At 40.7% G+C, this 24,193-nt stretch overlaps 1 protein-coding gene across 2 annotated transcripts in view; it reads left to right on the forward strand.

Annotated features, from left to right (window-relative positions):
* Positions 1-7,819: 7,819 nt before the first annotated feature.
* CCDC186 (coiled-coil domain containing 186) overlaps positions 7,820-24,193 on the forward strand; it is a 41,305-nt gene continuing 24,931 nt past the window's right edge. Inside the window, exons 1-2 of one of the 2 annotated variants that reach the window (XM_036335920.1) lie at positions 7,820-8,030; positions 18,163-18,849. In XM_036335920.1, coding sequence (XP_036191813.1) covers positions 18,197-18,849 — 653 coding nt within the window. In that variant the 5' untranslated portion in view covers positions 7,820-8,030; positions 18,163-18,196. The remainder of the gene's footprint in view (positions 8,031-18,162; positions 18,850-24,193) is intronic. The other variant, XM_036335919.1, reaches the window with a different exon arrangement.

A 24,193-nucleotide genomic window follows, 5' to 3' on the forward strand; every position in this document is an offset into this window, starting at 1 on the left:
TGAGAGTACAATCATCTTCTCAAGTAGGACCCTCAAAATGCAGCAATACAACGTGTCCTAACTGCCTTTATTTGGTGAGGCTGACAGTTAATCAGCATCATACCACTTTGTATTACAGTTACCTATAAACAGTTAAGTCTGTCTTCTAGATTCAAGTAGCTTGTGTGCAGGAACCAAGCCTTATTTTTTTTTTAAGTTACCAAACAAAAAACCCTCTGATTACTCACAGTACCCTACCGTGGTACTTGGTACAATGAGGTATTCAAAAGATATTCGTGTGGCACAACCATTTAAAATGCATCATTGCACTGTTTGCATGACAACTTGAATGGGGAAAATGAAGTTCACTGTTTTAAACTACATCTGGCAGTCTTAAATGGAGAATTATATCATGTTATAAGGTTCACTGAATTTAGTAGCAATACTTCTTTGTAGGAGAACTCACAGAGATGCAAGATGGCTCTAGCAGCAAAGGCGGCTGGGAAATGTTGGACTATCTGTTTAACCCTCGGTCTAATTCTCTACAGCCTCAGGCTTGGCTGACTACCCAGAAAACCTGGACTGTCATGCCCCCAGCAAGGAGGTTAATGAATGTAGAGTCTGATAACTGCTTGACCTTATCTGTTAACTTAGGAATGCATTGTTCTTTCTGGTGATCTACGTGACTACCCACCCTGTGCTTGTACTAGTCACCTCCTACAGAAAAGAGACCCTGTCCTGGGAGGGGTGTGGATTCTTTTCCCCGGGCACCACTGGCAACAACTGCTTTGCCCGGGTATGTAAGTTTCTCCTAGTAAAGCTCTTTGGATTTGAGTAAGGCTACATGTCAGTTCTTCAGAATTGATCCCCAACATTCATGTTTCACATTCATTATTCAAAGTCCCAAAATTAGTTCATATACTTGATTTTAGGAACAATAACGACAACAGAATCAGTGTTCGACCCACTGTAAAAAGTTCCAGCAGCAAATAAGGACTTAGGCTTAAAAGCTCCACTTATTGTGGACATTTTAGGTAGAAGGACACCTCACTTGCCTCTCCCTATCCAGGAATTTTCGCTACAAAGCCCAAGGCACACAGACATCTAAACCTGTCTGTCCTAGAACTGGAAGCTTCTTAGTGTGTCTTTCATTTCTGGACACACAACTGTATGGCATCCTTCTTTAAAAGATGGCTCGTTCCCACTGGCTCCTCTTGCTGCCCTGGGACCACACCCTTTCTGTGTTAGCCATCATGTCCCTTCCCTTCAGGTCCTTCACCTGCTGAATCATGAGGACTAAACCCAAGACTGTATGCAAACCATTCAGCACAGTGGGCGGGTGCTGACTTAGTACTTTAAAGGCAGGTTATGATTTCTATCTAGGACTTGACTTCTATGCCACTCCCACATATACAGAATTTCCTCCACTCACATGGCACCAGTTTGCTCGTTTTAGGATGGAAATAATTCAAAGATTAAAGTATTCCTATTCCTTTATTCCTACAGGCGAGGGAGACCTGAGAAAGTGAAAACATGAAGTGACTTGTCCTCCCTCCCCCCTCACCTTACGCAGCTGAGATGTTTTAAACATCCAGGTCAGATCCCCAGGCCGTGCAATTTCGCACTCAGTGCCCTGGTGGCTCAATACGGGAACCGGAAGCATCTTCCTTACTGCAGAGGCCAACAGGGCAAGCCTGGGTGCAGCAGGCGCCGACTGCACACAGCAGCCATGCTATATACACGGTTGGCTAACCCAGGGCTAGTCTCACCACGCCTAAGCCAATGCTGAGCTGCAGCTTCCTTTCCTATAGGAGGGCGGGGTGGGGGATGGGGAGGGTGTGTGTATCTATTTTTCTTATTGTTTGCACCGTATCTTTAAGTTCGTCAAAGGCAATGAATCCACACACCAGTTTCTTTTAGAGAGAAGGGGAGAGGTCCCCCTAATGGAATGCAGGCAGACAGTCCTGTTTTGGAGAGCTGAGCCTGGAAGCGCTATTTTTCCAAATCTGCTGCAGGGCCCTCGCTTGCCCAGGGGTTCAATTCCAAACATCTCTTGCTCCTCCCCTCGGTATGGATCCTACCCACACCAACACCTCCAACCCCCGGCCTGCCCTTTGCCCAGCCGAGGCCCGAAGGCCTCCCCGACCCTTCCATCCCCTCTCCACGCCCCCGGCCCCTTGTCGCTGCTCAACGCCCGACCTCAACGTCCAGGGCCCAACGTCCGGCCCCCAAGGACCAAAACCCCACGGCCCACACGCAGTCCCTCTCACTGCCCCCTGCGCCTGGGAACCCTGACCTGGAAAGAGGCAAAAGGGCCGCTGCCCCCGACCCTGCTCTGAAGTCTGGCCGTGGTGGCGTCCGCCGGTGCCCGGAGCCCCGCGGCCCAGCCCAGCCGCGCTCCTGGCCCTCAGCTCACCTCCAATGCCCAGCGGGCCGCGCCTGCGCAGTGTGCGCCCACGTGCCCCCCACACGCTCCCTCCGCGGCCCGGAACCGGAAGCGGAAGTAGAAGCCGCGTTTGGGGCCTTGGTTGGGGCGGCTGTGCTGCAGGTGGTGCGAGAGCTGCAGCGTTGGAAAGTGCCTCTGCGGAAACGTAATATGGCTACTGTTCTTGCTTTTTCTAGAAAGGCATCCTGGGAACACGGAGGCAAATTGGGAGCTCGAAGACCCAGATCTTGTCTCCGCCAAAGTCACGTGGGGGACATAAACCACTTGAAATCGTACAAGACTTTTCAAATTAACCCCTGCCTCTGCCCGGTCTTGGAAACTAAACACACGTGGTCACTTCCCCCCCCCTCCCCCTCCCCCCCCTTACTGGGACAAGTCATTATATGCTGGTGTTGCCCAAATAAAATAATTTTTTATAAATATATTTGTATTGATTTCAGAGAGGAAGGCAGAGGGAGAGGGAGGGAGAGAGGGATACAAACATCAATGATGGGAGAGAACCATTGATCCGCTGCCTCCTGCACACTCCGCACTGGGGATCCGGTTGGCAACCCGGGCGTGTGCCCTGATTGGAAATCCAACCCTGACCTCCAGGTCCGTAGGTCCAGGCTCAACCCCTGAGCCACGCCAGCTGGGCCCAAATAAAATATTTTTAAAACTTTAAAACTATGGACCTTTCAAACAAGTCCAGAAGAGAAATGGTTCCCCCATACTATCCATCACCAGTTTCAACATTACAAATTCACAATTTTGTTGGTTTCTAACCGTCCCCACCCCCAACAGTCCTCTCAGTGTTTTGAAACAAATTTTTACTTCTTTCTTCTTTTCTTTTGAATTTATTTAAATTTTGGAACAGTTTTACATTTACAAAATAAATTGAGAAGATACCACAGAGTTACTGCAAAAGCCACACCAGGTTTCCCATATTACTATCGTTACTTAAATAGGATACATTGGTACAATTAAGAAACCAATATGGAACCGTTATTACTAAAGTCCATAGTTTATGTAAATTTCCTTTGTTTTTACCTGTTGCCCTTTTTCTGAGCAGGGGCCCATTCAAGGATACCACATGACATTTAGTTGTCATGGCTACTTCACTTAAGCTCTTGCTTAGGACAGTTATTCAGACTTTCCCTGTTTGGATGACGTTGACAGCTTCCAGGATTACTGGCCAGACACTTTGTCGGATGCCTTATTGTTGGAATTTGTCTGATGTACTTCTCATAAGACCGGTGTTACGGGCTATTGGAAGGAAGACTGCAGAGGTAACATGTCGTTTGTATTGCGTCATATCAAGTGTGTGTCCTATGAATATGATTTATGACAATGATGTTTTCCACAAACACCTCGCAAGAGTTTGTCAGGTTTCTCTATTACACAGTTTCTCCTTTCCCCTCTTTTTCCATACTACACACTTTAGGAGGAAGTCAGTATGTGCAGTCTACACCTAAGGGAGAGGAGTTATATTTCCACTTCTCAAGGGCAGAGTGCCTACAGAAATTAATTGGACATCTTTTGCACAGAGATTTGTCTCTTCTGTATTTATTAACATACTCAAATTACCTATCTCTCCGTATGTTAGTATGACATTTACTTTGTACTTTGGGTTGTAATCCAACACTACGCTATTTCCTTGCTTAATTTGTTCCAACTTTCACCCCTGGGAGCTCTTTCAGTTAGCTCAATCTCTCTTTTGACATACTCCCATCAATGTGGGTTGTTTTATTTTATTTTACTTTTTGAGCACTTTCTTACTTTCTGAGACAGAAAGTATATGAAACATATGTATGTCCTCATACATATGTATTTAAATATACTTGAAAGATTATGACTTTTATAAAACATCACCAAAATTTACCTCACCTTTAAAAATAATTTCTGAAATATCATACTTAAATGTTACTTAAAATTTTTAGATAGTGTCAAATTATTTTTAATAGTTGGTATGTTAAAATCAGGCTCCAAACAAGATTCTGTATTTGTGTTATGTATTTTAAAAAGAGACTTCTCTCTTAACCCTTTTATTTTCTTGCAAATTACATATATATATGTATATATATATATATACATATATATGTATATATATATATACATATACATATATATATACAGTTTTTCTCACATTGGATTTTGTTGATTGCATCACCTCTGACAAGAATACTTCACAGGTTGTGTTGTGATCCTCTGTTGCAGCTATTTTCAACTTTTTCCATTTCATGGTACACATACCAATTAATAAAATTTGGCAGCATACCAAAAAAAATATTTTTGCTGATCTAACAGAAAAGTAGGTATAATTTTGATTCATTCATGCTGGATGGCTATTGTGTTGGCTGTTGTCATTTTTTTTTTTTTAATTTGACAATTTAAAGGAAAAGAGGTCAGTGCCGTGACTAAATAGTCAGGTATTGCATATTTTAAAAATACTTGCAGCACACCCATTGAAAGATCACTGCTCTATTGCTTCACATCAGAAGACACAATATCTAATTGCTTTCTTTGGGGGATATTAAAACAGGTCTAGACGGTCATCTCTGAATATAATTTCCCATGAAAAGTCACCTGGGCTCCAATTGGAGATCAAGGGCTGATTCTAAGTCTGGGGCAGGAAATCTATAAGAAAGCCTAGATTGTGTTGGTTGCACCAGAAAACAAAAAAGAAAGCAAAGATAATTGGAGTTGAGTCAAAAAGACTCATGAGGCTATTTAAAGGTGCTTCTGCATGTCAAAGATAGAACAATTTTAGCATTCAAAAGTAATAGCAGCAATTGATTAAAACACATCTGGGTAGCTCAGTTTGTTAGAGAATTATTTGGATACACCAAGGTTTCGGTTTGGATCCTGGTCAGGGTAAATACAAGGATCAAACAATGAGTGCATAAATAAGTGTGGAACAACAAACCTCTCTCTCTCTCTCTCTTTCTCTCTCATCAATCAATTAAAAAAAATGAGTATGCTGATTTTTTAAAGTCATTCGTCACTTTTGGAGGACCCCAAGGAATCTCACATTCTGAAAACAAAAGAATCCAGCATAACTACCTTCCCTGTTACAAACTGAGTCTTAATCAAATAGTTGATGTAAGAACGTTCTTCTTTATAGATTTTCAGGTAATAAATGCAGAAGATAGACTATCATCATTTTGCAAATCCTGATGAAATAATGGATCCAGGTAATGATCAGCAGTGAGTCTAGAACAGGGGTGGGCAAACTTTTTGACTCGAGGGCCACAATGGGTTCTTAAACTGGACCGAAGGGCCAGAACAAAAGCATGGATGGAGTGTTTGTGTGAACTAATATAAATTCAAAGTAAACATCATTACATAAAAGGGTACAGTCTTTTATTTCAATAGTTTTATTCATTTCAAACGGGCCGGATCCGGCCCGTGGGCCGTAGTTTGCCCACGGCTGGTCTAGAATCACTAGAATAAAAGCTGATAGGAAACTTCATAGTCTGGAGAATAGGAATGTGCATTGGATTGATCATTGTTCTTGGCCTTTTCAGTGTACAGATTTTTTTTTTATGACAAAAAAAAAAAACTGCCCCATGACTTCATAGGGATATTTCTAAATTCAAATTTAGAATTGTGGAGTTTTTATTTAATTTGATTTTACATTTGTATTTTGTTTCTCCAATACTGAAAATCTTGGTTTTTGGAAGACATAATTACTCACATGCTTTATACAAATACTAGAGGCTCAGTGCACGAATTTGTGCACGGGTGGGGTCCCTCAGCCTGGCTGGTGATCAAGGCCTATTGGGGGTGGGGGGCAGCCAGTACAGGGGAGAGGCAGTGGGAGGTTGGCTGTGGGAGCGCACTGACCACCAGGGGGCAGCTCCTGCGTTGAGTATCTGCCCCCTGGTGGTCAGTGTGTATCATAGCGACTGGTCGACTGGTCATTCTGGTCGTTTGGTCATAACGATTGCTTAGGCTTTTATACATATAGATATATTTCAGAAATAAAAATGTGAATGTTATTACAATATGAATATCATAAAAGAATTGAAGTTTCTTCAGTTTTTTTCCCCCTTGGACTAATATATCTCACTAGGAATATTTGGCCAATTTATTGTTTTAAAGTCAAATCATTTCTTTACTGTCACAGACACTGCAACTACAAAAGTGTTTTAATGCAGTATCTTCCTTTAAGTAGAGATAACATTTCCTGTTTAAAATGAAAAAGAGTTACACAACTTTTTTTTCTTTATTTTCACACCCTGCCCCCTCCCCCCAACATTTAGTAACAAAGCTTAATAGAACAATAGCAACATTTGATACTGCACTCAAGGGGTTCACCTCTTGGGATAATCTATCTAAAAAAATAAGATAACCGTCACAAGGCAGTTTTATTTACTTACAGCAAGTAAGGAGACAGGGGATTCACTTCCAATACTCTGCTTCCCCACAGGGAGGCTTAGCCGTTGCCTGTATACAGCATTTCGGCAACTACATATTGACTTCTTTGAAGTTAGCTACCTCCATCCATCCAGTTGAGCTCCTGTCAGCTCATCCCACTGCCCAGACCTTGAGACCTTTGTCCTATCTTAACAGTTTTGCTTTACAAACACCTGCATTGACCACTGTCAGAATTTAACTGTGTTCATTCATGAGTTGTCAGAAGCTCTAAACCACAATAACCTTACTTCACCGGACAGAAGAAGGCTTGCAAAATTTCCCACAGTCTGGAACTGCTCACTTGACTTCTTCAGACCCAATTAGGCCACGGTATTCAATACTCCGACCTCCCATCCCAACCCCAACCCCCAATACACGTTTTGTTGCTAATGACTGAGCAGCTCCAGCGTCTCCAAACCCGTGGGACACCGAGGCCGGAGAGGGCACGCCCCGCGCTCCAGCAGCTCACGGTCGGGCGCTAGACATGAACGCACCAACAGTCTATTATCCAACAATGGCAGAAGGTGCCACGCTGCGGACCGGGACGCGGTGTGATGGACACCCCCAGATTGCCTTCCAGGGATGAATGGTGCGAAGGGCCGGTAGGCTACGCCTGCTGACTCCGCCCATGTCAGGTGCAAGGTTTGCGCATCTGAGCTGGGACGTCCTCCTTTCGAAAGCTCTTTTATTGCTTTATTCCCCTGACTAATAGAGGAAGGGCCAAGGGATGAGGAGGCTTGTCTCCAATGAGCGCGTCCCACAGGAAGAAGTCACTCGCTTGGGTCCGCAGGGGCGTCAGAGGTAGGGCAGGACTAGCTGCCGCGAAGCCGGCTTCGCCCGGGCGTGGGGGCCGGGAGAGCCGGGCTGGCTGCTCCGGGACGGGAGGCAGCGCTGCGCCGCGCCGGCCCCGCCCACTGCAGGCGGGTTCCATTGGCCCAAGGCGAGGCGCGTCACACCAGACGCACCGCGCTGATTGGCTCTTCCGGGGAGCCCCGCCCCCTCAGCTGTATCCGAGCCGGTTCCAGCATCGCCGCCATCTTTGTTGATGTGTCAGCTCCGCGGGGGTCTGGGGGAAAAAAGCCGCGGCCGGGAGAGCGCGGTGTCGGCCCCGTCTTCCACCGCCGCCCCCCGCTATGGAGAAGTGGGGCCCCAGGGCGGGGCTCCCGCGGCCTCGCTAGGAGTGCAGATGGAGGCTCGGAGAAGTGGGGTGAGTGCCCGAGGGGCGCCCGGGGCGGACCGGGGAGTCGCGGTAGCTGCGCGGCGAGGCTGCCCCCTTCGCGCGCGGTCCTGCCAGCCCCCGGGTGGCTCCGGTGTGATCGGAGGAGGCAGGCGCTAGGGACGGAGTTCGGGGTCTCTTTTCCTCCATCCCTCGGTCCCGGGCTGCCCGGGGTGGTCGGGGGGGACGCGGCCGGAGGGGTGGACGCGGGTCGGGGGCGCCTGAGCGGCGCCTGGGGAGCGGCGGGATTTGGGCCGATGGCCCGGCCTCCCAACGCGATCTGCGGCTCAGCCCCACCTGCTTGCGATCTTTCATAGACTCAGTCGCCTGTTTCTCTCTTCGTCTGTCCAAGTTGACTGTGTGTGTGTGTTATGTTGACGGTTGTGGCTACTTTCTATCCTAAACACTGCCTCTATTGTGATTTTAACTAAGAGACGATTCTTTGGGATTGTGTGTATGCGAGACCTGGTCTTTTGTTTTTATGCTGCCGTTCTTCCAAAGACACCAAGGCAGGTGCTCACCCTTGGCTGGTAAGGGTGCTGTTCCACACTTGCGTCTCTGCCAGTGGTTCTCAACCTTCTGGCCCTTTAAATACAGTTCCTCATGTTGTGACCCCAACCATAAAATTATTTTCGTTGCTACTTCATCACTGTAATGTTGCTACTGTTATGAATCGTAATGTCAATGTCTGATATGCAGGATGGTCTCAGGCGACCCCTGTGAAAGGGTCCTTCGACCGCCAAAGGGGTCGCGACCCACAGGTTGAGAACCGCTGGAACCTCTGCCATGGGAAGGCACCTTCTACGGGTCCCGCAGTGCGATCCTGGGGAACCCTGCAGGTGTGGGGGTTGCTCAGCTGTTAACAGTTTACTAAGTACAGCCAATATTCATATCTTTATTTTGTTTAGAGGAAAGAGACCTGCCTTTGGAGTCAAAACATTGGCATTAGAAACCGCCTCTTTCTAATACCTGGGACCGGATGGCGTATTTTTACTATTCTGTCGGATTCCCATTCTTACCTGTGGGAATCCGACAGAACGGTAAAAATATGCCATCGGGTCCCAGGCATTTTGGTCGTTTTCTCGGTACCCGTGTCATGGTCCCTTGATGCCCAGCGTTTTTATTTCTTCCAAAAGGATAGACTGGGAGTTTTTCTAAGGAAAATGTGCAGTAAATCATTGGAACAGTGTTTCAAGAGGCGTGCTGGTTAGTCATTCAGGAAAAAAAAAAGATCTATTAAATGTTTAGGTATGCCAGTGGGTGTAGCCTTCCCAACTGCTAACGACACCTTGATATGTGCAGTGTTGATCTTGTGGGAAAGATTAAGGTTCTAAAGACGTTGATAGTGAAACTGAACTAGCTGCTTGTGTATCAAGTTTACTGCTCTCTCTGTACAGCTACTTTTCAATTCTTTATTCATCGTTACTCAAATAGAAAACAGGGATGATTGGCCTTGTTCTTTTCCCCCTTCCCTTATGGTCTTTTCATGTTATTTAAAATTCAGTCATGGTATTGAGTAATTCACAAATCTTGCAGAATTTAAAGAATTAAAACTCCTCTTTTACATTGTAACCGGCAAGCATGTATAATTACTGAGGAATCTACCTGGAAATGCCCTGCATGTGTTTATACGTATTGCTTTTATTCTCCAGAAATGCATGGATTGTGTTGAGATTGATTTTATTTTTAGGACCGTGTCTAATTCAGAATACCTGCTTGTAAACTTGGAGATTTCTTTAAGCAGTGTCATGGGCACGTCAGAGTCTTATTTATTGCTAACGCAAAAGGGGTGGTATAGCACAGTAACCACTCTATAACCTTTTATTCCTTTACCCATAAACTCAAGAGTTGCTTTCTGATGCGATACAATGACAGCACAGCTGATGATGATTGCTTAGTATATTTAATTTAAAAACATCTTACAGCTACATGCTGACATGGTGGAGGGAAGGTAGAACAGTGCAGCAGTATTCTCATTCTTTAGGGAGAAATGATAGGACAAAGCAGCCTTATTTACAGACTTAGAAAAATCATCTTTGCCTTTGAAGAATGGCTAGTAATCTGCACTAATTCATGGAACAGTTACATGTTAAAGAATCCTTCATCTGGCCTGTGTTCTCAGTGGTTAGAGTGTTGGCCTGCACACGGAAGGGTCACAGGTTTGATTCCTGGCAAGGTCAAGGGCGTGTACCTGAGTTGCAGGTTCAAGCCCCTGCTGGCCCAGGTTGGTGTGCAGTTGGGAGGCAGCCAATCAATGTGTCTCCCTCCCTCTCTTCCAGTCTCTCTAAAAATCAATGGAAGAAATATCCTCAGGTGAGGATTAACAAAACAAAAAAAAGAATCCTTAAATTCTGTTATTTTTATTTGAATAAAGTTTAGATTTTTCTTTTATCTCTTATCTCTAGCTTTAAATAACTAAAATCGATTCTCACATCTTTCATAAATAAGACACAGCTTATAGTATTGTGACTGTTATACTTAATATTCATTTTAGGGCAATAGTGGGAACATAGATAATTGAAATTTACAAATAACCCTCTAATCTTATCATTATTTCAAATTTGTCCTTTAAACTTTATCTCTCAGTTACTGAGATTTTAAATAGTTGGGCTAAGAAGTAAACAAAAGGAAAAATATTGGGGTGAAAGAGCAATAGATATGAAGAGGAAATCAAACCCAGAAAAGGAAAGTGCTGATTGGATTGGGGATGGATTTGTCTGACATTAAAAGACATGGACTGATAGTCTACTATAGGGATGATTATGTAGAAAGTGCTAATGAATAATTTGATTTTTTGGTAAACTACATCATATCAAATTAACCAAGCCCAGTCAGAACTCCATAATGTAAGGCACACTTATTTTCTCTTTCTTTCTTTCTTTCTTTCTTTCTTTCTTTCTTTCTTTCTTTCTTTCTTTCTTTCTTTCTTTCTTTCTTTCTCTCTCTCTCTCTCTCTCTCTCTCTCTCTCTTTCTTTCTTTCTTTCTTTCTTTCTTTCTTTCTTTCTTTCTTTCTCCTTTTAGGTTATTAGCCCTTTTTTTTGGGAAAAGAACTGTAGTTAATTTTTCCCCTTCTTTTAGTTTTCAGATTTTTGGGGAAAATAATTAGCAGAAAATAATGTTTTCTTTGACTTATTAAAATTCAGATTGTGAGCTCTATACAAGCAGCTTTAAAGTAAGATTTCTATATTAATAACTTTCTACTTTAAAAGTTACTATTAGAAATATATAAAATTGCATTGACCTAAGATGCCAAGCTGGTAATATGACATATAACTTGATAATGTGATATATGATGTGGCCACTTACGTCTTTCCTGGAATCTTGATGGACCATAATTTCTTTCTCCAGTTGTTCTGTTGCGGGATTTGGTACTGTGGTATGAGGGATCCTGCTGCACCGATTGCCTTGAGTCTGTTTTTTAACATCTATTTGTGATATAATGCATATATCAAAAAATGCACCCTGTCCTGAGTCTTGGGTGCAAAGGTTAACAAACCCCTACAGGGATAATTGACCTTGGCCTCATATGACATACATTTTAAACTGGTGGACTAAAGGCAGCTTTAAAAATCTAGTGATTATATTTCATGTAAAGGAAACCCAATATAATGAAGTTAAATTTTACCAAAAGCTTCATTAGAATGTAACTACTTTACAAAATATTTCTTCCTTTTGATCATTCTAATATGGAATTCTTTGTAGTAGCCAGCTCTTTTAAAAGTAGAACTTGATTTTCATAAATTCACCTTCTGTGAACTTCAGTGTCAAATATTTTCATGTGAAGCAAGGTTTTTATGTTTCTTATACAGGTTCTTTTCTGTCCTATTATTTTATTCTATTTTTAAAAACTTTATCCAGGAAAGTGTATTTTAAAGTGAATACTATTAAAAATCATTTACTTAGGGGTTGAGATCAGATTATGTTGGGCTACAGATGTCTTTTGATATAATTTTTTGCTTCTGACTTTAATTGTGATATCAGAACATTGTTAGAGTTGGTCAGAAAGATAAGTTATTCATTTGATTCGGCTGCTTTCAAAGTTTATTTGGGGACTATGTAAAAACCTTTTTAATGTACTTGTCTGTAAAAGGATGGTAAATCATTACATTGAAGAACAGAATCCTCTCACAGGCTTTACTTGCTTATCTTATGGACAGTATTTGAAAAATATATAGCTGATATTATTTGAGACTCAAATGGTATAGTTTGTAATTTAAAAATTTGTAGTTGTAAATAATATGCTGAACTGAGTCAGATTTTTCCGTTGGACTTAACACATTGTGGACCAGTAGTTTTATTGCTAGCTTTACCCAGTGGCCAGATAAGCTTCTATTGAACGAGTACAAAAAACATTTACATAAATGTTAAAGGCAGGCTTTAAAATTAAATACCCATTGCATTTTGAAGTTATTACAGGTTCTTATAAGCTAATAATTTCATACTTTCTAAAGTATGAATCTGTAAAACACTGTAATATGAAGCAAGAATTCTCGTGATCCATCCACAATGTGTTAAAAAACACTCATAAAGCTAGATAGCATTGATAGATCTTCAAATTAAAATACTGTAAACACCAAGAGTAAGAAATTTAACATAGCGCTTCTATATATTGCTCCACTATATCAGAATGTAATCTCCATAAAAGTTTTTTATTTATTGCTATGCTCCTAAAATATAGAACAGTCCCTGCACATAATACATGCTCAATTCATATTTGTGAATGAATTACCTTCTAGTTTGGAATGTATTTCTGACGATACTTTTGTATGAGGCCTTTTACCAAATCTGTGGATTAGATTCATTTGTATTTGCAATTTATTGAATAAGCTTAAGTTTTTTGTTGTTTATACTGCTAATTTACCGGGAAAACAAACCTGTTAAAGACAGTGTTTTCATTTATATGGCTCTTGTATGGGAATAATTTTGTAGAAATGTGAGTTCTTTCATGAAGAAATAAAATCCAAGATGGATAATGGTTGGCTTGAGGCAAATGAAGAATGTTCTTGACCAGTTGCCTACAGCTGATGAGCTCCAGTAAGAGCGAAACCAGTTCTCACTTCACTGAAACAATTTAGAAGTGTGAATTGGTCCTGTAGTACTGTGTCAGAAACAAACAGCTCTGGGGAAAAGGTGCTGAATTAAGAGGATTTTATGACTGTGCTAAGTTGTAAATACTACAGTATTTTCCTCTAATGAGCTATAGTTGCTAAGAGTCAGATAACTGTTACTTTTTACATCAAAAAGCAAAAGATATTCTAACTTTAATTGTAATCACTATATCTAAATGAGTGTTAATTTAATTTATACAAGCACTTATTAAACCAATCTTGTAAACAAGTGTCTAGTTTTACATCCTCCCTCTTTAATCTACTTCTAGATTATTCCATCCTCAGTAGCTTTGATGGCAATATTTCCTCCCCCAACTCCCGAAGAAACTTGGACAGCAAACAGATTGGTCTACGTCAGCACTGCCAACTGGAGGCCCACAAGAGGACTCAGCTGTTTTTCCCCTGGTTAATCATGGACATAATCAGACTCATCGTGGTCCCTCTCCCCTCACCATTCTTGTATAGTCATTTAATCCTTGGTGATAGCCTTGTTACATGTACACACATGGATCTTCATTAACCCCTCCTTTTCCTTTTGCCTCCATTTAAGCATCAGGAAACTAAGTTTGAAAGCTAAGTGGTTATCAGATGCCATGTTATATGAAGACTTTTTCAAAGATCATGGGCATATTACTGAGCAACACTATAGAAAATACTTGTCTTTTGAGGTTAAACTAAGCAGTCTGTAATTTACAGGAGGATGATGGTAAAACAGTCTAAGCTGAGAAAATCATAAAATCAGGGACTTTTGTTTGTTTGTTTACCTAGATAAATATCCAGCAGAATGAGACAAATTGTTGTTGTTCTGTGCTGTCGTGCACATTACAAGTCTCCTTACAATCTGGTTCTCATCCACTAAATGCTGTTCAGTTCCCCAGATTATTGTGTAAACCCAGGGGGTCCCACTCTCATGGAGAACAATGGAATAGCATTTGTAGAATGAGTGTAAATGCAGTAGAGAATACATTTGTTAGATTTATTTACCTATTATTATTACTGTCGTCTGAGATTTAAGAAGTTTGATTCAGTTCAGAGGGAGGGTCCTCCTCCTTGGGAGTGCGGAATGTCACAAGGAAGGCTGCGACTCTGCTTGATGAGGATAAATGGAGGAAGATGTGGCGTTAGAATCAGTTCTTTAAATGTAATTAGGCTCTGGGGAGAAGAAAGGAAAGGACATTCTGGATGGGAGCAGCCAGGGGAAGGTTAGTGTGCAGCTGGAATCGTGAGTAGACTAGTCAGGGACTAGGAGAGGATAGTGAAGTACTAGGCTTTTAGGAATGTGTTGAGAGATAAGATGGGAAAAGTCGTACAACTGGTTTACTGGAGGAATCACAGCTCTGAAATATGAACATGAAATGCTTTTGTGTGTTTTTTCCTCAAGGGGTCTCCAATCATACTGTGTGAAATGCCCCCATCTCCCTTCACTTCCCTCTGAAGTGCTGCTCCTTAATAATATGTTGGTTTGATGACATAACTTTTCTGCAACTTTTGGTTACTAGAGAAAACTCATTCCAGAAATCAAGCCAGGTTTCAATAATTTTGAAAAACTCACATTTTCTTCCTAACGAAAGGTTCCCAGAGGCTTGAAGAGGAGGTATAATCTGGCTCTAAAATATGTTCCCTTTCCTTTCTCTAACTAGCCCTTTTGGAGTAGAAAGAAGACCAGTCAGTGGGGGCAGAGTTTTCATTACCCAAACCTTTAAAGAGGGAAGAGATAGCCCTGACCTTACTCTAATTCATCTGGTTGCATTTGATGGTGGGCTCTGTGGAGGTGATGTGTGTGGGTATTTTTAGGGGTGATGTTGTAGCTTCTTGACCCCTTCTGCCATTCATAGGGCCCTTCTGTTCCCCCCCTTTTTTTTTGCAGAACCAATATTACAAACTTCCATGCCTTCTCTGGATTGAGTGACACTTGTCCTAGTGTTGTCTCAAGCCACTTGCCCTTTAATCAACCTTGCTTCTCCACTTGGAGTTGCAGGAAGGAAAACAGGAGGGACGAATGGAGTGAGATTGAGAAACCAACAATTCAAGTGTTCCTTATATGAAGTGGGCAGGCCTAGATTGGGTTGCATGTGGGAACAGTGACAGTAGAAAGGAAGGTATAATTGTAGGAGACATGAAATTGGTAAAAAAGAAGACAAAGGAAAAGGAGTCATGACTAAGAAAAATGATACTATTGACAAAAAAAGATTAAGTGGGGGGCACTCAATCATTGGAGCTGTTCATTGGACTTTAGATTTAGCCATTTTGAGTATGAAGTTATGGTGGAACATTCAGTGGAATTGCTTTTATTCAGGTGGAGATTTCAATATAGATACAGAGATAGAGTGAAAATGAAGGTATAGATAATTTGTTGTCTGTAACGTAAGAACAGGACTGAAAATAATGTGGGCATCAACTATGAGTTGTTGGCTCAAGGCATGGAAGTGGGTGAATTGTGGGAGGGAAAATAAAGTTGAGGACTGACACCCTGGAGAATATGAAAGCTGGATGAGGGGATAGGAGCCAATATTTGCTTAGTGCGTTTTTTTGACAAAGCATGACAGTAAAAATTCATGAAGTGCTCAAATGAGCAAGTTTCTTCTCACTTGCTCTATCTGTTCTGGAGAGTTGCAATGTCTTTAGAGACTTACTGTCTTTTAAATAGATTCTTCATCTGCTGTCCATCACATTTTGGTCAGCTCTGAGTTCAACTTCAGTTGATACAACATGGACTAGCTATGTTGCTCAGAACCACTTCCTTCTTTAGCTTTTAGATTGATTTCTAAATTAAAAGTTCAAATTCAATAGCAACACATTCACAAGTTAAAGTGAGTTACTTTGGGGAAGGTAATGCCCCTGTTTGAGAATGATTTTACTTTGTCCTAGATTTTGAAATACAGCATACTCATGAGGTCATATCAACTTACTGCACTTATTTGTATTGTATAAACCAAGCTTTAATACTAGTGTGGGCTATGTCTTAGTTATAACATATATGCAGCAAGATAATGGTAATTTCTATCTGACCGTTTGGAAATACGTTTTAATTCAGAGTATTAAGAAGAATGTCAATATTAGTTGATACCCCAAAGGACAGTCTATATGCAAAGGCAGGGTATTTGACAAACAAGCTGGTCTTCTCTTCCTTTCCTAGAATTCTTCCTGTTTTCTGCATTCCTAGAATAATGTTCCTTAGATGTCAATTCTGTGTCTTAATTCAACAAATATTTGCGAACCTACTGTATGCTAAAGCTCTGTAGGTTAATCAAGTATGTCCAAGTTGATCACGATTTATTGTCCTTAACAAAATTCACTCCTGTATATCATTCTGATGAGCATTGTACCTAGCTATCTTCTCTTACGCTTTTTCACCTTCCTCTGACCACCACCTCCATCATAGACCAAAATGAACATGCACCTTTCTGTTACTCAGTAATTGAATTTTTTTTTATATAACTTCCATCTGGAGTTATTTCTTTCCTAGTTGCTGTCAAAACTATGACTTGCCCACATTTTACCCAACTTTATCTGACTCCAGTAATTCATCTACCATGTACATGTTTTGTTGATATCTGACAAAATCATCAAGATTGAAGTTGAATTATTTTCCGGAAATAGCTAGAACAGTAATCCTCATATAACAAAAAAAACAACAACAACAAAACAAAAAAAATGGATTCTAACAATATTGAGTTAGTTTTGTAAATATTGCTTTTATGGCCTAGGCCAGCCCTGGGCAAACTACGGCCAGCAGGCGGATCCGGCCCGTTTGAAATGAATAAAACTAAAAAAAAAAAAAAAAGACCGTACCCTTTTATGTAATGATGTTTACTTTGAATTTATATTAGTTCACACAAACACTCCATCCATGCTTTTGTTCCGGCCCTCCAGTCCAGTTTAAGAACCCATTGTGGCCCTCGAGTCAAAAAGTTTGCCCTCCCCTGACCTAGGCAGTGCCTCCACTCGAGTTACACAGAATATTGTTTCTTCTCTTTCTTTTTCTTATTAAAGCTGGGGAAAGTGAAACAGGAAAGGGCTTTGACAGAAGAAACAGCAGGAGTGAGCCTCGGCAGGGCCGCTTTGGCTCACTGAGAAATAAAAGGCACTTAGTTTTCCTCCTAAGTGGAAGAAGTGAGCCAAAGTACCCTGCCTAGGCTTATTTCTTTATCACCTACCTGGAAAGTCAGAGAAAAGGGGGCCTTGGAGACAGGCAGGATCCGGGGCTTAGCCTGGGATGAGCTGCCTCTGCCCATTACTCTCCTGGTCGCAAGTCTCATGGGGTCCCTAGAATTTAGGAGATGCACACCTGCTGAGTAAGAGGAGGGGGAAGGGAAAGGCGTGGGTGTGCTCTCGGGAGGGAGAGCCAAATATGGTTTATTCTTGATGAACATGTTTGGAATTCACTATGGTACTTCCTGGATCCCAGCCTGGATGAAAAATGAATCCCTGCCAGGGATCCTTACCATAATTTTTTCTACTCAGCTCTAGGTGTTTGGGCTGTAGTAACTGTGTTTTGTTATTGTTTCGTTTTCTTGCTAAGTAAGTTTTTGTCATTGTCCACGTGTCTTGTTTTATTATCTTGGTTTGTAATTTCTCTTCTGATGTTGTCATTGCTATCTTATTTTCCTAATATTTTCCTACAGATTATTGAGGCACTCATTTTCCTCTTGTGGAGCTGAAGGAATTTTAAACCGTCTTTGGCATTAATCTCCCAGTTACTAGTCTTAGTCCATATCCAGCACCTTATGGGGGTGACTGAGGAGTGCCAAACTGCATCTGAAGTGGCGTTGTATGACTGAATTGAAGGAGGGAAGAGTACGAAACTTTGTACTATCCTGTTGGTTGTGGCACACGTGGATTGGCAGTCCTAGTCTTTCATTTTTCTCTCTCAAAGAATGGCTTTTAAAAGAGTTTTTAGTGGTCAAATCTATGGTCTTAGTTATTCCACATCATGGAATATGTGCAAATATATAGGGCGTCTTGGTTTTTAAAAACTTTGGTTTTTTAAACTTTGATGTTTTGGCTTTCTTAGATGTAAAAAGAAGATCAGGAACAGATTTGAAGAAATGCAGAGTGAGTTGGTGCCAGTCAGCATGTCAGAGACAGAGCACACAGCCTCCATTTCCTCTGATAAAAATATTGGGAAAACATCTGAACTAAAGGAAAACTCAAGCAATTCGTTTTCTGGTGAAGAAAGCAGCAGCATAGAAAATGAGTCCCAACTATTGGCATTAAACTTTGATAAAACTTCATGTCAGCCTAATGAAAGCAGTAATCAAATTGGAGCACAGGAGAACTGTATGCCAGATCATGGCGGAGGTGAAGATTCTAAAACAGACTTATGCTCAGAAAATTCTGAACAAGTAGCTAATTTTCCTGGTGGAGATTTTACAAAGCAAGTTTCGAAAACAAATGAAACCGAACAGACAGTAAGTCAAATATTGGCAGAATTAAGGTCCTCCACCTTGACAGAAGCAGCTAGTCAAAAGACGTACTCAGAAAGTCCCTATGATACAGACTGCACCAAGAAACTTATTTCAAAGATAAAGAATGTTTCAACATCAGAGGATTTGTTAGAAGAAATAGAATCTGAGCTCTTATCTACGGATTTTGCAGAACACCGAGTACCAAATGGAATGAATAAGGGAGAACATGCATTAATTATGTCTGAGAAGTGTGTGCAAGATAAGTATTTGCAGCAGGAACACACCATAAAGAAGTAAGTTTTTAATTTTTTTTCAGGTTATTTTTTTCCACAGGAATTAAAGATGGCATTCTTTAAAGGATGGTATCATCTTGTCCATTTTTAATTCCACAATAGAGCCACACACATTGTAGTTGATCCACAAATATGTATTTACTGACTAATTAAGCAAATGTTGTTGGTTAGTTATTCAATTTGTCTATTTTTTTAGAATGTGGTATTTTATTTGTATTATTTTAGAAATAATAGGTATGCATCAGTGTTTTTATATGGGGTGGGCAAAAATGTTTATAGTTGTAAAATAAATAACAATAATTAATAATAATATAAGAATAGACTGTTTTGCATATTTACAACTGTAAACGTACTTTTGCCCACCTCTATCCTATATAATAAAAGCCTAATATGCTAAGTGTCTGGTCATCCGGTCAGCCGTTTAACCAATCAAAGCATAAAATGCTAATGATATGCTAAGGCCACTCAACTGCTCATTATGACGTGCACTGACCACCAGGGGGCAGACGCTCTGACCGGTAGGTTAGCTTGCTGCTGGGATCTGGCTGATCGGGACTGAGCGAGATCGGTGGGACATACCTTGGAGCCCTCTCGTGGCCCCTCCCTGGCTGGGCAACCTCCTGTGTCCCTCTGCGGCCCCCATCATGCACTGGTGGGGTCCCTCGGCCTGGCCTGCACCTTCTCACAATCTGGGACCCCTTGGGGGATGTTAGAGAGACGGTTTTGGCCCGATCCTGCAGGTCAGGCAGAGGGACACCGCTGGTGCATGAATTCGTGCAATGGGTCCCTAGTACTATAGATCTGTCAGATATTAGCATATATAAACATATGTATAAAGTCAGTATTTTGAATATGATTAAAATTTCTGTTTTACATGTCTTAATATGTAAGTCTAAAGTAGTGGTTCTCAACCTGTGGGTCACAACCCCTTTGGCGGTTGAACGACCCTTTCACAGGGGTCGCCTAAGACCATCCTGCATATCAAATATTTACAATTCGATTCAAAACAGTAGCAACATTACAGTTATGAAGTAGCAAGGAAAATAATTTTATGATTGGGGTTACAACATGAGGAACTGTATTTAAAGGGCCAGAAGGTTGAGAACAACTGGTCTAAAGGAATATTTTATTAAAAGGTGTAAGTGTATTAAAGATCTAGAAATATTTATAAAGACAACTAAAATTTTTCAGGTTTGAAAGAATGTAAAGCATAATGTCAAAACGAAGAGTAGTTCAAAATGAAATGAGAAGTCATAAAATTAAAAATTTTCTTAAAATCTTCCTTGTAAACTTATTGGTTTAAAAAGACTAAACTGTAGAGAACAGAAGAATTGGTTGATTATCATTCAGTAAATAAGAACATGGTTATTTTTAGACTTCTTGTATTTGTGGAGTTAATTTATATCTTAACAAGTTTTAATTTCACTTTATCTTTTTCTAATAGTATTATATCACCCTGTATTTTTATTCTAGATTTACATATGTAAATGGTACTTATGATTAGGTACTCTTTTATAACCTTTTAGAAAGGAAAATAAAACATGCTAGCCTTCAGTGAAATACAGACTGATTCTCTTTAAAAAATGATACAGGAATGGGAGGTGTGTGTAGAGAAAGGGGAGGAGGAAGTTTACATACCAGAGGAGGATGACAGAAGGAAATAGAGCATAATTCAAATATTGCAGGATATGTAATTGCCCTTTATCATAACTTGCTTCCAGTCTTTACTGTTTCCGATTATCTTGCTCAGTGGATCAGTCTTCTCCAAACCAGCTTATCCTTCAGTGGTTTATTCATTGACCTTTAATCTCCTCGCATCCAGACCCCTTCTTTTTTTTCTTTTGTCTGTTAATCCTCACCAGAGAATATTTTTCCCATTGCTTTTTCAGAGTGGAAAGGAAGGAGGGAGGGGGAAGGGGAGAGGAGAGAGAAACATCAATGTGAGAGAAACATTTTGACTGGTTGCCTCTCCACTAGGGGTCAGGGAGTGAACCTGCAACCCAGACAGGTGCTCTTCAATCCTTCAATGCGAGGACTGACACTCCCAACTACTGGGCAACACTGGCCAAGGCTTTTTTTTTATTTTTTCATTTTTATTTTCTATTGTGATAAAATAGACAACATAAAATTTACTATCTTAAACATTTTTTTAAGTGTACAGTTGGCTAGTGTTAATTATATTCACACTAGAGGCCCTGTGCACAAATTCGTGCATGGGTGGGGTCCCTCTGTGTGGCCTGCGGGGATTGGGCCGAAACCAGCAGTCCATTGCTGCCTGCTGATCCTGCCTGCTGCTCCTGCTCATCCTGGTCCGGCTGCTCTTGCCACGGGCTCGCGCCCAGTCAGTCCTGATCAGGAGAGGCTCGCACCGCCACAGCGGCACTCGCCAGCCATAAGCCCTGTGTCTGGTGCCTGTCCCGAGGGGGGCGGGGCGGGATACAATTGGCCCTCCAGGTGGGTGGTGGGCCCAGGATCCAGATCTGTCCGCTGATGTTTGCGCCGGTTGTTGGGAGCCACCTGGCAGACACTTTTAGTATATCATTTCTTTCTTGCAGAGCATCTAGCTTTTTGTTCTTGCAAATCTGAAACTCTATATGAATTAAACAACTTCTTATTCCCCCCTGCTTCCAGTCCTTAGCAACCACCATTCTACAGCAGACCCTTGAATAGCACTGGTTTGAACTGTGTGGGTCCATTTTTACATGGATTTTTAAAAAATATGTATAGTACTGTGAATGTGTTTTCCTATGATTTTCTTAACATTGTCTTTTTGCTAACTTTATTGTTAGCATACAGTATATAATACATATGACACAAAATATCTGTTAATTGACTGCTTATTGTCAGTAAGGCTTCTGGTCGACAGTAGGCTATTAGTAGTTAAGTTTTAGGGGGAATCAAAAGTTATACATGGATTTTCAACTGCCCAAGGGCCTGTGCCCCAAGCCCCCTGTTTTCAAGGATCAACTGTACTTTGTTTCTAAGAGTTTGACTACTCTTGATGTTTCATATAAATGAAATCATATATAGTAATTTGCCATTAGTGACCAGCTTATTTCACTTAGCACCTGTCTTCAGGGTTTATCCATACTGTAGCATGTGTCAGAATTTCCTTCCTTTTTAAGGCTGAGTAATACTTCTTTGTCTGTATAGACCACATTTTGTTTATCCATTCATCAACCAGTGGACATTTGGGTTGCTTCCAGCTTTTGGCTATTGTGAATAATGCTGCTGTGAGTATGAGTGCACAAATCTGTTTTGAGACTTCGAGGCCTTTTTTAATACTACCCCAAAACTAATTCCCGCTAGTCCCACTCATATTCCTCCTGGAATGCTGCTATTTTGAATAAACTATATGACTTTGTACTTGAAACCATCAGTGTTGTTGCCATTCTTGCTTTTTAGGGTAACTTCCTCATGTCCCTGCTATCTCTACTTATTTTTTTAGACCTTCCCTTTGAGATTATCCCTGATGCCTCTTCCACTTTCCTTAGATCTGGACTCTTAATCACTTTCATGCCTCTCTTGTAAATTATAAGATGAACATTTAATAGTAATAGCAGCAAACACTTAACATGCTGTTAATCATGCCTGGCACTTTACGTATTTTAACTCATAGAATACTTACAGCAACCCTGTTTGGTATGAACTGTTATATTTTCCAGATGAAGTGACTGAAGCACAAATAGATTAAGCATTTGTTCAAGGTCACCTGCTAGTAAATAGCAAAGTTAAAATCTGAGCCTGGTCTGATTTCAGAGGATTTTTAATGTGGTATCTGAAATGAATTAGTTACAGGTTATTAATTTTCTATATTCCTAATTTTCTAGTTAAATTTAATTCCTCTCTTTTAGTCTCTCCTGTCTGGACAGTGGCAGCATGGTAGACGGGTAAGCACAGTTCTGGTCAGAGTCCCAGAGTTGGAAGATGCCCACTGCCATTTGCAAGCCCTTTTTCCAGCCAAATCAACCTCTGAGTCAAAGATTATCCTTCCGTATGAGGGGGGTGATACTTACCTGATGAGATTGTTTTGTGTATAGTAAGGCATTATAAAAGTGTCAGATATTGTCATTTTAAATCTTGGTTAATCCTTTGTTATACAATGTTTTTAACTCAATTAAATGCTTCATGACTCAGGTTAGTTCTAAAACTGCCTTTCAGTTCCTTTGTCTTAAATTTTCATGAATGTTACATTTTTCTCTTTTCCAAATATTTGCATGATTTTCTTCCTCACTGTAGTCCTGTGGTCCTTAGAAAGGCCTACCCTGACCACCTTATCTAAAAATCACAGCTCAAGTTACTGTCTGTCCTAGAGCCTTCCTTCCTTTAGCTTTGTTAATAGGATTTAATCACTACCAGGGATTTTATTATACACCTATTTGTTGTTTATTTTAATATTCTCCCTTAGAATGTAAGCTCCCTGTGGGCAGGGGTGGTTTGCTGATGGACTTTTAAAATGCAGAATAATATAGGTACATAGTAGGTACCCCTATAAGCATTTGTTGAGTGAAATGAGAGATCTTCAAAGTAGATATAAAGACCTGGGCTAAAGAATTATATCTGGGTTTAAATCTCAGTTCAACCACTTACTAGCTGTATGAACTGGAACACGTTCTAGGCTTCAGGTTTTTTTAAAAAATTCATTAAAAAGATAATTATTATTTCATAAACTTGAGTATTAAATGAAATGCAATTAAAGCTAAACTTAGTAAGTAGTAATTGTGCAATAACTTTTAAGTAATAGCTGTTGCTATTAATAATCCTAAAATATTAGCTGTTAACCTTCTTAGATATCTGACCTTATTGCAGGTAATTTTTAAGGTTTATTTATACTTTTCTAGGGGATTCAAATTAAATGTCTGCTTAAGCTTTTGCTATTTTACATGGACTACTCTTCTATAACTATTAAAATAGCAGTAAAGTATTTTTAAAATCTAAAGTAAGATTTCTCAACCTCAGCACTGTTGATGTTTGGGGCTAGGTCATTCTTTGTTTATAAGATGTTTAGTGTCCCAGGCCTCCACTCACAAGAAGCCAGTAGCAATCGCCATCCCTGTTGTGGCAACCAAAAATGTCTCCAGACAAATACAGGGAGGGGCAAAATTACCCCTCTTTGAGGATTGCTGATCTGAACGGATTCAAGTGCTGAAGGGATGAAGTTCATAATTGTGATGCCCAAAGACATAAGCTTAAAAGAGTGTGGTGTGTTTTTTTCTGAGCATATTCACTTGATTTGGAATATACAGATTTCTAGAAAAATGTTAATAGTCTGATTGGCCAGAGAATTTTTTTTTTCCCCCAAAGTGTAATGTGTTATTACAAAAGGATTTCTTAGGAATGTTGC

The sequence above is a fragment of the Myotis myotis genome, unplaced genomic scaffold (assembly GCF_014108235.1).
Source record: "Myotis myotis isolate mMyoMyo1 unplaced genomic scaffold, mMyoMyo1.p scaffold_m19_p_15, whole genome shotgun sequence".
Lineage (NCBI taxonomy): Eukaryota > Metazoa > Chordata > Mammalia > Chiroptera > Vespertilionidae > Myotis > Myotis myotis.